Below are 13,978 nucleotides of genomic sequence, written 5' to 3' on the forward strand. Positions count from 1 at the left end.
TTTAGTAGATCTCAATGTATGCGGATGGTATGAACTACGTAGACACTGGCGGAACCTCCATGTTGCTGTGTCCCATTCACATGGTTTAAACTGTTCCAGTTAACTATCGTTCCTGTAGGGGAGGCTAGTTGGTTAGCTGGATGTAACCTAGTTTATAACAGCAGGCGTTACATCACTTTAGGTCGTATCCCACCTGGGAAATAACGACCTAAAGGAAGCTAACTCTTCACAATTAATATAATAGCGTGTTAATATGACACACTGACCAAATAAAAAAATAGAGCGACAGCCCTAGTGACTTCGCAAATTTGTTGTTTTTTTAGAGGAGGCTGTCCAAACGCGACTAGTTTCAACGGGCACTGTAAGTAAAACCAGCACGCTTTTTAGTTGTACACTTTGTAATGTGATATAATTAAGCTACAATAGTTTAGCATAGTGAAAAAGCGTTGCTTCTCCATTTGTTCATCGGTGGCTGTTTGTCATTTCTCCTGGCCGTGTCAGGCTAGGGCCTAGTTAAAGCAGCTAACAGTGACCCATCACTGTTTATTTGACATGTACTACTGGTCTGAACAGGAGTTTAGATAGTACAGCAGTTTTTGGAACCCATTACGTTTATAAAAGACTCGTTTTAATTTAATGAGCATTAGTAACTTCTTTATTTAGCTGTCAAACGAGCTGCTTCGCTAATGCTAATAGTTAACGTTAGGAATAAATGTTTCAGATCTTAGGTGTTATGTCAAATTTTGTGGCCTGTCCTAGTTTTATCGCTCTACAGGTGTTTATATAGCTGTCTTTAGACAAGCCGGTTCAATTTGGTTTACTTTGGATATTGGTCATGCGGACATTATTTTTTAATGGTAAACCCCCGAAAATACACTAAAATACGAAGGAGACGCTGTTAATTGAATATAACGTTATTATTAAACTGAAGTAGATACAACTTGTACAGTTGGACTATTTTAGGACAATGCATTTCAGTAGCTTTTATTTATTGTCTTTAAATTTCAGTGCATATTAATTCATATTATACAGTGAAATATATTATGACTCTGAGTTATAGCCTACATTTACATTTGGCTCCACACCACCACAATAAAGTTGGTATCATTGACTAAAACAACTGCCACTGAGTTTTAGGTTTGATCCTCATTAGTTAAAAATGTAAAATATTTAGAATGGTCAAATTTGAACTGGATTACTCTGAATACATTTCACATTGTGTCAAAAATTATTTTGAACTCATTAAGTATTTATTTATAATATTAAATGCCAAAACAATTACATTTTGATGCTTTTTCCCCCCAACTTCCTCACTGTTAGATGATGTCCAGATTAAAAAGTACAATACCAAGTTTGGGGAAACTGGAATAGAATTATTTTACATTCATGCAAGATCTTAAAAATAGTTTTGTGACTTAAATAGATACAATTTGTTGTATCTATTTAAATCTCTAAATATTCCAATTTTAACAGTCTTTTAGCTTCTTCATCACATTAGATGAGCTAGGCCTCAGTTTAAACCCTACAGCAGGTCAAACTTAGGCAGAATTATGGATGCTGTAAAATACAGTTTGTGATTTGTGAAGGTTTTATTTACGCTGAACCACGTTGTAGGTCTTAAGTTGAATTTTTCATGGCTCACAAACTTTGTTTACTTTGTAACATTAATCGCTAGGTAGTGAAGTTTTTAAAATGGACTCTTTTTAAGGTGGTTTCCAGCTAAAAAAAAAGCCTTAAAATCCATCGTATTTTAGATGGATTTTTCACAGACACTCTTTTATATAATCTGTTGATAGTGTAGATTATTTGTATCTGACTTAGAGCTTTGTAGACAATAGTTTTTGAACTAGTCCCCATGTTAAGGCCTCCAGCAAAAAGCCCCAAAATGTCTTATTTTCTGTTTGTATTAATTTACATAAATGTTTCAGAAACTGTGTAGAACATGCAATGTCTATCAAGTAATAACTCAAACTAGAGATGATCTATGCCTCAAATCAGATGCTAATGTCTGAATCGTTTTTTGTGTTTTTAATTATAAAATGTTACATTTTTAAAGATTTTCCTGTCAGTGCATGATTGTTCATATGTAGTGAAATCTGAAGTGAAATTCTGGTGCTGGGATGTGGTAATTTCCAATCTGGTTTTCAAAATCAGAAAGAACATGGATGAACACCAGCCTTTGTTGCTTTCTGTTGGTATATGTTTACCTGTAGCTAAGTACCTTTGTGTTTCTCTGCTCTGTGTAAATTTAATGTTCATTTTCAGAGTTTCAGACAGAAGAAGACATGTCCTGTCCATGCACCTCGGCTGCCAGGTTGTTCCTAAACTCTGCCCACAGAGGTAAGAAAGGGGAAGTCCACATACTGCCAACCAAAGGTTCTTGACACTTTGCTATTTGCTTTAGCTAACCTAGATTACTATTTGTTATGATAGTTGTGTTGCTAATGTCAACAGCAGCTGTAACTGTCTCTTGAATAGTTGGGACGCTAAAGATAGGCCAAGGATAGGTACAGCACACGGCCTTTTTGTGTAACTGTGGCACTTATGGAAAAAAAAAAACCTGAGCATTTACTTATGAACATTTGTATTGGTTTAGCTAACACATTCCCCACTCAAATTATGTCATAATAAGTTGTAGTTTTTTAAATTTATGTGAAAATTTGAGCTTCTTTTTATATTCATTTTTCTAGCTTTTCATTATGGTCACATGTGAAAAATTATAAATATGTCATCTACAACTGACCGACAGAATATAATTATCAACATATACCTGTTGTTATTTTATTTCCATAAATTGTTTGGACCTTTTAACTCTTATGAAGTATGAGATATTATTATCTCTGATTAAACCAAAATAAGATCTGAGGAACCGCTTGAATTCAGTATAACATAACCACAGTACACTAAAGATGTCAAAGCTGGTACAAAGCGTCTCCAAGAGACGCCTCAGAGTTGGTGCAAAATGTTCTGTGGCAGATGGCTCATTTTTGTACTGGACAAAAGGAAAATTTATGCAAAAATGAACAAAACTGCAAATGTTCAAAATAGCAAAGGGATAAAATGACCAAAGTCTGTGTTTAGGAGGGGTTTTTTTGTGTGTGGTCTCTGTTTTCTAATTTTTAAAATATTTAAAATGTAGATTTTATAGTAATCTGAACTATTTGGTCAACAGACAATTGTCCCGATAGAAATCTGATTGAGTGTTTCTTGTCTTTCAGGGTTGTCATGTTCCCGATTCCAGTTGTTCTCCCTGAGTCGTCGGGGGTCTCGGGAAGCTCATTTTCATCCACGTGTGTGTGTGAGGTCGTTTTCAGAAACGGCCGTCTGTTACGCTGCTAAAGATGGGACAACAAAGGACAGTGGGAGTGACAGTGGAAAGGTAAACTCCCTTCCATTTCTATCTGTTATTCTGTCTAATAATTAATACCATCAAGACAATGGACTAATTTTGAATTCTTTCATTTTATGTGTCTTAATTTTACAGAAAAGTGTCGGTGATGGGAAGAGGATGTCTGGCTCTGGAGGGTCAGGAAAAGGTGGAAGCCAGCTACGTTGCCCCAAATGTGGAGACCCCTGCACACATGTAGAGACCTTTGTATGTAAGTCGACCCGGTTCCTCTTCACCAACCATCCAGGACAAACAGAGAGTGTACACAAAATGTTTAAAACTACGTGAAAGTCAAGATTATTATTTGTTCAATACATTTCTTGAGCCAGTACAAGCAATAACATGATTGAGCATTGATTTATGTTTTCAAAACATTGCTCATTTTCAGCAATGTTTAGATGAAAACGAGACTACAGAGAAAAATGAAAAGATTCTAAAATATGCCCCAAAATATGTTGAAATATTGTGGTAAGTTTTTCATGTTATCAACGTACATAAATGTGTGACAAAATAAATATTTTGGGTTTTAATTTGTCCAAACTCTCTCTGTATTACGTAACTCTGTACTTTTGTTTTGAAGCGCTTCACACCAGCTCTCACACTGTCCTGTAGTCTAAACCGTGGGCTGGATTAGATAAACAGAAGTGCAAACACAGCGTTTAAATGAGCACCACAAACAACCAGGAACTGTGTGGATTTTACTGTTGTCTGATGGTTATTTTCTGCTTTTTTTGTAAGCGAGCTGATTATCTCCTGCTAGTTAAAACTTCTGAGACATCCTGACATTTTTTATTGAGATTCTGCATGTTACACACTTGGACTTCAGTTTTAATAAATGACTGGGTAAACTCTGAGGCTGCACATCCATATTTCACTCAACTCTTTCTGTTTTGGTTAACACCACTTTCCTTTGAGTCAAAACATTACTTTTAATGTTTATTTTGGTAACAAAATGTGGATTTGAATTTGTGGAGGATTTGGGCTACATGTATACAGCTCTGGAAAAAATGAAGAGCCCACTGCACTGACTAACACTGAAAACCTGGTTATTCCACCAAGTATTGATTTCTGAAGTCTTTCTTAGTTAAAACATTAGCACTGTTGTTCCTAAATTAATATGAACTTGTTTTCTTTGCATTAGTTGAGGTCTGAAAGCACTGCATCTTTTTGGTTATTTTGACCACAAATAAATACTAAATTTTTGCTTAAAATTTCAGAGACATGTTGTCAGTAGTTCATAGAATAAAAGAACAATGTTCATTTTACTCAAACATTTACCTATGAAGAGTAAAATCAGGAGAAACGGATCATTTAAAGAGGTCTATTTTTTTCCGGAGCTGTATATGTAATTGCATATTATTCAATTAAAACTTTGTAGAACAAGTTTATGAATTGACATGGATTTTACTTTCTTTAAAAATGCTTGTATTTTTTTTCTTTTGTAGCATCAACACGGTTTGTGAAATGTGAGAAGTGTCATCACTTTTTTGTGGTCTTGTCTGAAACGGACTCTAAAAAAGGGCTAAACAAAGAGGCCGAATCAGAAGCCGAGTTAGTGAGACGGGCTTTCGCGCAGAAACCGCCTCCGCCTCCCAAGAAGGTAAAAGATGTGTCAAAATAATTTCAAATGTTTTGACATTTTGGGCAGTGTTATTTTATTTGTTTAATTTCTTGTATTTTTAGATTTATGCCTACCTGGATAAGTATGTTGTTGGCCAGTCGTATGCGAAGAAGGTCTTGGCAGTGGCCGTGTATAATCACTACAAGCGCATCTACAACAACATCCCTGCAGGCAGCCGACAGCAGGTGGAGGTGGAGAAGCAGCCATCTTTAACGCCACGAGGTCAGCACACTATACACTACTGGCTAAACCAATAGATATTCCTCAGTGTGTTTTTTGTGTACTCTGTAGTGAGAATGCAAACTTTGCAGTCTTTGCCAACATCATAGGGTGACAAGAGTAAGTGAAGTGATAGTTTCCTGTGTTAGAATAATTATACTTTAGCTCCAAACTCACCACATTCTGTCTAATATCACTACCTGTACTTTATAAACAATATTAACATTTTCTGTTTATTATCTCCATATCACAAAGATAGTTTTAGGGATTCTGAAATAGTTGCTGATTACAGTAGTGATGTCTGACAAAATGCACTGTTCATGATTAGATGTCTATTTTGAGACTGAATTAATACAGAAATATGGCTCTAAAATAACTAAATAATTCCAGTGTGAGTAAATGATGTAGAGAGGTGGGCTGACATAACGCTAGCCAGTAGAGCAATGACTTAATTTGAACAAAAATACCTTAAAAAAAATCCTTACCACATTAAAGTTGAAAAGCATCAGAGATGATGTCAGAACTGTTAAATTTAGATATTTTAATCACTATTTGGTCAGATAACTGTATTCCTATATAGATTTATCAGTATTAGTGGTGTAACAATGCCCAAAACCGTGAAGACATAATATTGAGTTTACGAGAACAAGACGGGATGAAGTATTAATTTCAAGAAACCCTCATAGATGAAATTTATGCTGCAATAAAGACCCTTATTCTACATTTTATAATTTTTTGCCAGCAAATTCAATAAGCTGCCTTGCTTTATCTAATTTCTTTTTATCTCTTTGGGGTTTAGTACAGTTCTTCAGCTGTGCATGGTCTGCAGTGCAACTGTGATTGTGATGTTTTTGTTACTCTCCTAATAGGCATTGAGTATTAAGCAGATTAAAAAAAAAATTATTGAAAAATAAACTTCCCATTTTAGATTATTTGTTAATTCAGGAAATAACTTTGCCTGTAATAAACCGCTTTCTCTGAAAACTGTAATTTTTCAAATAAAAAAAAGCAGTGAAATGATAAATTGTATGGTAAATCTAGTTATTGTAGCAACTTTACATTTGAAACTGTTTAACAGGGCATTTCTATACAATCTTTTCAAAAACAGTGACTTCATGCAGGATTTTTCTTTATCTTCACTATTTACAAACTCAGACTTTGAACACATCAAGAGTCTCCTCTGTGTCACACAAATAACTGATGGCCTGAATAATGAGGTCACTATGAATCTGTATTATTTGGCATTTGTTCAATAATCTGTATTGATAATGTTGTAGTGGTAATGCTAAGTGGTATTCTTGATTTAAGTACTTTGATCCTCTCCTTGTAGAGCTAGAGATGAGAAGACGAGAGGATGAATACAGATTCACAAGTAAGTCTCTGACCTCCTCACCGTTATCTGACGGACTTTCTTACCGATATCAGAAGTAACTTAAAGTCACAACACTTTATCTGCAGGTTTCTGGGTTTTATGCTTATGTCTGTTGTGCAAATGCCAAAATGTACAGACAACAGCGAGTTTCCTTTTTCACAGAAGTAGTCACAATAATTATGTTTGGGTTAATCTATTAACCTAATCTATTGAAAAATAATTAGTACTACTGGTGCGTTTCAATAAAATGGTTTAATCGAAGTTAATTTATTTCAAGTAATTTATGCAAAAAAGAGGAAATAATATATATATTCATTACCAGAATGATATAATTTAAGAATTTATTTTGAATAATTTGTCATGGCTTACCAATCAATTCTGCTTCTTGTGCATTTGAACTGTTTGTCATTTGCACCACACACGAGGAGGAAAAGGTGTTCAGGGAGTGCTGTATCCAGGCATTTACATGGAAAGTTGAGTGGAAGGAAAAATAGGGCAGAAAAAATGTAATCAACCAAGAAGCAAATCAAAGCCTTAAGAAGATTTTGAAGCAAATCCTTAATCAATAGTTCGGGGAAGAGTTCAGCTGGAGTCAGACGTTCAGCACACATGTATCCAGAGTATGAGCTACAGTCGTCACTCTCCTCTGTTAAGCCACTTCTGAACCAGAAACAACATCAGAAGTGTTTTCTTGGGCTAAGAAGAAAAAAAAAAATTCTCCCTTTTTTTTAAAAAATAAACTCACTAAATAATCTGGTACTGATCTCGTCTGCTGTTCCTTTTCCAGGAATAGCTACATGATTTTTTCACTCTTAAGGTCTTTTTGTAGCAAAAGAAATCGAGTTGATCCTGGCATAAGGGAACCAGCTTTCTTTGCTTGTCAGTATTTTATGGATGTTGGATAAATACAAATTATTATTTATTCAATGGATCCATAATCTATTTTTTCCTGCTGTTTGATATGAATATATATTCCTTGTAATTCAGAATGGTGCTCAACATTATTACAGATCGATGATCCTTTTTGTGAACTTCAAAAATTTTTACTCCAATGATGATGACCCAAAGCTAGCAAAGATTGGAAACAATTATTCAAAAAATATTTTGAATTAGTCATAACGAGGTCGTAACTCGCCTTACTTAACAATGCAGATTTCTTTAAAAGCATTTTTTGCTCGATACAATCTAGAATGTAAATTGTTTTATATCAGATTAAATACATCTTAGTGAGAGTGAAATAATTACAGAGAAACATTTTAACTCTCTTTCAATGCCCTCACTTAACCCAAGAAAACGACCCACGATGCTTTGGTTAGTGGGTCAGTGCCACAGACGTGTAACCTACATTCAGTCTTGCTATTTTCAGTTAAGCTGTGTGTAGAAACTCCTCTGGAACCGGCCCAGCTCGTGTATTTTTACCTCACACATGCTTAAATTGCTCCTTCAATCAAGCTGCATCACACACCATTGTCTAATTACTAATTGCACAGCAATTAGTAATTGACTTTTTGCACCGCAACCGTCGTGCTAACCCAGGTGACCGGTTTGTTTTTGCAGAACTGCTGCAGATCGCAGGGATCAGTCCCCACGGTAACGCTCTGGGCGCCACCATGCAGCAGCAGGCGAGCCAGCAGCCGCCTCAGGAGAAGAGGGGCGGCGAAGTCCTGGACTCGACTCACGCTGAGATTAAACTGGAGAAAAGCAACATTATACTCCTCGGTCCTACCGGTTCAGGTTGGTGATTTGGCAAACAATTCCCAGCATGCAACACACTTGCATGACAGATGTGCCTTGTAAAATGCAAGTAAGTTTATGGTTCAAGTTATTAAAACAATTTTTTTTTTGCTTTCTAAGGAAAAACATTGCTGGCGCAGACGCTGGCCCGCTGTCTTGATGTTCCGTTTGCAATTTGCGACTGCACCACCCTCACTCAAGCTGGATATGTGGGCGAGGACATCGAGTCGGTCATTGCCAAACTTCTGCAGGATGCCAACTACTCAGTGGAGAAAGCACAACAAGGTGGGCACTGGGCTATATTTAACAGCGCATTCATTTCCAGATATAATGTGTGTTAAGTAAGACGGGTGAGTGGAAATGTTTCTAATTATAGCAGACCTGATATGATAGTATAGGTTGGAATACTTAGTGATTTGTAGTTATTTCCATGAGAGCGTTGCTAAATACCAGAAATTACTTTTATTGCTTTCCATGTCTTGAAATGTATTCATTTTTTTTTTTTTCATTTTTAAAAACAAAAACTTATTAACTTTAAATATTTTTTTTTGTGTTACAAGATTTGCTTTATGTCTAAAATATGACAATAATCTGATTTGCCACATCACACCTAGTTTTAACATTTTACCTCTTTGTGGGTTTTTTTTGTTTTGAATTTTTTTTGTAAATGATTTATTCATCAATTAGTGTACATAAAATGAACATTACATACTAAAAGAAAGCAAAAAGCAGGTATTGATCTACAAAATAACCAGATAATAGAACGAATAACAACAGCAAAAAAAGAAATACCAAACAAGGAAGTAAACATTAAAATGGACAAAACACAACAAAAACAATGAAATTGTTTAACATATGTGGATTAGGATATACGTTTTTCTGTCTGTTTTGTTTTCTGATTTGTTGACAAATTGCATACTCATTCAGAAATAAAAATGGAACATTTCAGTAAGTAAAGTAAGACGGTTTGGTAACCTTTAAAAAATGTTTTTCTTTGTTGCATTTGAACCAAAGCATACATTTTATTAAGCCTTCGGTATGTTATGTCAACTGTAAAAATAATAAATAGACCTAATATGCTTTAATGGACAGGAACTATTACATAACAATAAGACGTTAATCCAGTCCTGTCCTCCTCTGTGACGTGCAGGTATTGTGTTCCTGGATGAAGTTGATAAGATTGGCAGCGTTCCTGGGATCCATCAGCTGAGAGATGTGGGAGGAGAGGGAGTTCAGCAGGTCAGTGTTTTAATGCATAAATCCTAAAATAGCCTGCAGCTGTTAGGCTTATTATTTTTGGTATTTTATGAATTTTAAAAATGTAATTCTGCTAGTTGTATGCTTTATAATCAGATTTTTATCTTTGTCATACTGACAATTTTTACATAATTTTCCTGTCGAAACTGGAGCACTAAGGAGGATATATGATCTGTAATTGTCTGATAATGGAAGAAATTAAAGCGAAGGAATAAAGGAGTTTCCCTTAAAGAACTAACTCTTAGTTACCAGGCAGAAATTGGCATTTTTCACTCAAAGAGCACTTTGTTGTTTCTTGTAAGAATGAGAACGGCAAGCAGGCAAACTTTATATTAGCGTTGATTTTGTAACCCTCACTTTTCTCCACATAATCAGTTTATGTTTTACTCAAATGGGTCTAACTGCACTACAGTCATTCTTATGGCACTACCTGCTAGTAATGATCCACTTTATATAATGATAAATCAGCCCAGATTTTCTTAATTTTGGGAGATCAGTGATCCACCCATATTTACATGTGAAGCCAATTTGATCTAATTCAGTCAAGGTCTAAAAATCAACCACTTTATTGTATATGAAGAGCATATACCTGTGCTCTTTATATACAAAGAGCACAGGTATATGCTGTTTGTATATTTTCCTCTATTGTACATAATTATTTTTATTTTATATTATTTTATGTTTGAATAAAATAACATATTTTATGTTTGAATAAATATCGAATATAAAATAAACATCTGCTGTGAGAGACTCTTCCTCCTGGTCAGGTCTGCACGTTTGCACTTAACAATAGTAACCCCACCATTACCAACTCAGCGACTTTCTTGCTATTTTTAGCAACATTTCAGACAAAAAAATCAATATTGGCCAAAATCGGAGTTGTAATGTCGGCTTTTTAAAGATTGGTGATTGGCCAGAAATCCCCTAATTTGAGATGTTTCTGTTAAAAATATCTGTTTTTCACTTTGTCAAGAATACATTTCTTCTTGAGAAAGTACTGGTGTTCCAGAAAAAGTATTTAACTATGGGACGTTACTCTTATAAATCACTAAAACCAAAAGAAAGAATGAATATTATTTATGTTTCGTACAATAACAGTTTTTTCTTTTTGCTTTATTAGATGACTGCATGTCGCCTTCATTCTTCTTTTCCCTCCTCTTCTATGTCTAGGGTTTGCTGAAACTCCTGGAGGGTACAATCGTCAACGTTCCAGAGAAAAACTCCAGAAAGCTGAGAGGTGAAACGGTGCAGGTCGACACAACCAACATCCTTTTTGTTGCTTCGGGAGCCTTCAACGGCCTCGACAGGATAATAAGCCGAAGAAAGAACGAAAAGGTAAATTTAACCCCCCCTAAAACTCAGACAAGACTTTGTTTAATCTCTGATCAACACTCGTGTGTCTCTGCTGTTTAGTATTTGGGATTTGGAACGCCCTCTAACTTGGGGAAAGGTCGCCGGGCGGCCGCTGCAGCAGACCTGGCCAACAGCAGCGGCGAGACGGATGCGGTCGCGGAGATCGAGGAGAAGGACCGGCTGCTGAAGCACGTCGAGGCGAGGGACCTGATCGAGTTCGGCATGATTCCGGAGTTTGTCGGCCGTCTTCCTGTCGTCGTTCCTCTGCACAGCCTGGATGAAGACACTCTGGTCCGAATCTTGACTGAACCACGAAACGCTGTGGTTCCACAGTACCAGGCTCTGTTCAGCATGGACAAAGTAAGATCGCTGTGATTACTTATGCAGTCACTTTAGGAAAGTAGCAGCCTAATCAATGTGTCTGTTTTGTTATGTTTTTTAGTGTGAACTTAACGTGACCCCGGATGCCTTGAGAGCCATCGCCAGATTGGCTTTGGAGAGGAAGACTGGAGCTCGTGGCCTCAGATCCATTATGGTTTGTTGTTTTCAAACTAAATGTTACACATTATCCTTTAATGATTTCAGTCATCTGTGTCATTGACATATTATTATCATGCAGGAGAAACTTCTTCTTGAGCCCATGTTTGAGGTGCCTCACTCAGATATCGGTGCTGTTGAACTGGACAAAGATGTCGTTCAGGGAAAAACGCAGCCTAGATACATCCGGTCAGTATTCCCATGCTCACAGAATGACAAACATGCTAGACAGTGCCTCGCAAATAATCCATAACTCTTAATCATTTTTTGATTGCAAAAGAATAATTAAATAAAACTAAGCTTTTATTTGCTTTCGCAAAGTAGTGGATAGTTTTAAAGTGGAAGGAAATGTTGGATTGAGCAGCTTTGGATATTGTTTTATAACTTAACGCTGAATCTCATTGTGTTTCCTGGTCTTCATTCTGTCTGTTCACTAATGTTCACTAACTGACCTCTGACCTTCACAGGTCTTTTCTACTACTAATGAATTACTGCAGGACTCCCATCTTCTAACTACGACTTCTAAAGGCGTCATACTTTTCAAATATTTATTTTTAACCTTTTTTCTTTGATTTCATAACTGTGTTTTACACATAGTTACATTAAATACATTAAAACTGAAGAAGTAAAAAGTTTTCTTGCAAGACGCTTTGCTATAGATCAGATTTATTAAGTGTTACAGGTCCCAGTTGGCATCGTGACCGCAGTAATAAAAATATTTGAAAAAATAAATGAGATCATAATTGTGATGTTTCTGGGGAAATGGTGTGTTTTAATAAGTTTATACTGTTTCTATAACATTCAGTAATCATTGAAAATACACATAAAATTAAGTGGGATTAATATTGTAACTTTTAAACTGATACTATTTTGTCGCAAAAAGTAATAAATAAATTAATCCCATGATAAATGGAAACAAGCTTGATGATTTCTAATTGGAAATTTCTCTTTCTGGTAACAAGTGGATGTCAGAAGTCTTCAGTCTGGTTCATTAGTCTCAGCTTTATCCCCCTTTTGAATTTTGTTTACAAAGACTTAGTGTCCATTTCATCTGTTGTTTTCTTTCTTTATTTTGGATATTTAAAATGTCTTCCAGTTCCAATTTGAAATGAGTTTATACTACTTGAAAATGATCTTAAAACAACAATATTATCATTTAACTTAATGCCGAAATGACTTTTGGGAGAGTTTATTGCTCAGAGAAATGAGTTATGGTGACAGAATATTCTGTTTGGATTTCAGAACCCCCGCCAAGGATTCGGCAGAGGAGGAGTACGACTCCGGCATCGAGGAGGAGAACTGGCCCCGGCAGGCTGACGCTGCTAACAACTGAACCATGTCTCTCATTTCACCTGAAATCATTAGGTTACCATGAACCTCCTGGATACCTCGTTTGGTACCAGCTGTTTTTATTACTGCACCCGACAAATAAAAAGCGTGGATACTGAGGATGTTTTCATGATGAACAAGTTAAGGGAGCGTAACAACCTTTGATCTCTTTGCATCAGACTAATAAATCTCTAGCGGTGCACTTAGTGTGGACCTTTTATGATACATTTCAATCTCTGGAGATTGTTAACATTTTATCTATATAAAGATAATACAATTTTATTCATAAAAAATATTTGTAGGTAGTTTGTATTCTCTTTTTGTGCTGATTGGCTGTAGCAGGAAGGGAAGCAAAGGGAATTTATGGGATCACATTGTAACTTGAATGAGGGTAGACATGATAGAGAAATGCCTTAAATCACGAGAGGCATGATATTTCACAAACACATCAATATGTTGATGTTTCTTCCTTTACCACCATTGTGATAATGGTACTCAAAGTGGAAAGAGTTGTAAATGTTAAGCTATGCTGCACGCGTATTGTTTGAAAGCGGTTTGTAAGACATTACCTAGAGTTAGGAGACCATATTGAGGTAGAAACACACCAGCACATTAAAGACCCTCCCATCCTGCAGCCGTCTGCTCACCTGGATTCACAGAGCAGACTAAAATTTGTCCCTTTCTAAAGTGATAAAACATCCCATTCTGCTTTCTGGTCTGTGTCGAGGAACATTAAAGTAAGTCACACCAACGTAGGTCTTGGTTTTAATTTTCTAATCATTCAGAGATCCTAACAAGGTTCCTTCTGCAGAGCTGCAGATACTTTCCTTTCTTTATGTGTGCACCTACATCAGAATCACCTCCTGATGCTAGATGGTACCTCGGTGCACTTGTTCTGTCAAGATGCCACCTTGAAGGTCTCTGATGTCACCATGCTGCTGTGCTCTTAACCTTTAAAATTAAACTAGATCTGTTCCCTTTTTGATTCAAGTTTTTTCTTTCTTTCTTTCTGTGAAGCTCTCAGCTGGTTAATTTCAGAGGTCTGTTACAGAAATCCAAGGAAAACTTCCCTCCTTAAAAGCTTGTGAATCCTAAATTTATTGTGATTGTGTAAAATATATAAATAAAATCTATCTCTGAGTACAAAGTTTTATTTATTTTTTACCTC

The 13,978-nt window shown here is 36.0% G+C and overlaps 1 protein-coding gene across 2 annotated transcripts; it reads left to right on the forward strand.

Moving 5' to 3' along the window:
* Positions 1-104: 104 nt before the first annotated feature.
* Positions 105-13,795, forward strand: clpxb (caseinolytic mitochondrial matrix peptidase chaperone subunit Xb). Of its 2 annotated transcripts, XM_032581818.1 has the most exons (15): positions 106-361; positions 2,266-2,340; positions 3,219-3,379; positions 3,485-3,599; positions 4,834-4,988; positions 5,072-5,231; positions 6,559-6,600; positions 8,158-8,334; positions 8,455-8,619; positions 9,485-9,573; positions 10,762-10,926; positions 11,005-11,304; positions 11,387-11,479; positions 11,564-11,670; positions 12,724-13,795. In XM_032581818.1, exons 2-15 carry the CDS (start codon positions 2,286-2,288, stop codon positions 12,812-12,814), a joined length of 1,875 nt encoding a protein of 624 aa, XP_032437709.1. In that variant the 5' UTR covers positions 106-361; positions 2,266-2,285; the 3' UTR covers positions 12,815-13,795. The 2 variants fall into 2 exon arrangements, with proteins under 2 accessions (XP_032437715.1, XP_032437709.1); XM_032581824.1 differs by lacking the exon at positions 6,559-6,600 and having other exon boundaries at positions 105-361.
* Positions 13,796-13,978: the final 183 nt, after the last annotated feature.

The sequence above is a fragment of the Xiphophorus hellerii genome, chromosome 2, assembly GCF_003331165.1.
Source record: "Xiphophorus hellerii strain 12219 chromosome 2, Xiphophorus_hellerii-4.1, whole genome shotgun sequence".
Classification (NCBI taxonomy): Eukaryota; Metazoa; Chordata; class Actinopteri; order Cyprinodontiformes; family Poeciliidae; genus Xiphophorus; species Xiphophorus hellerii.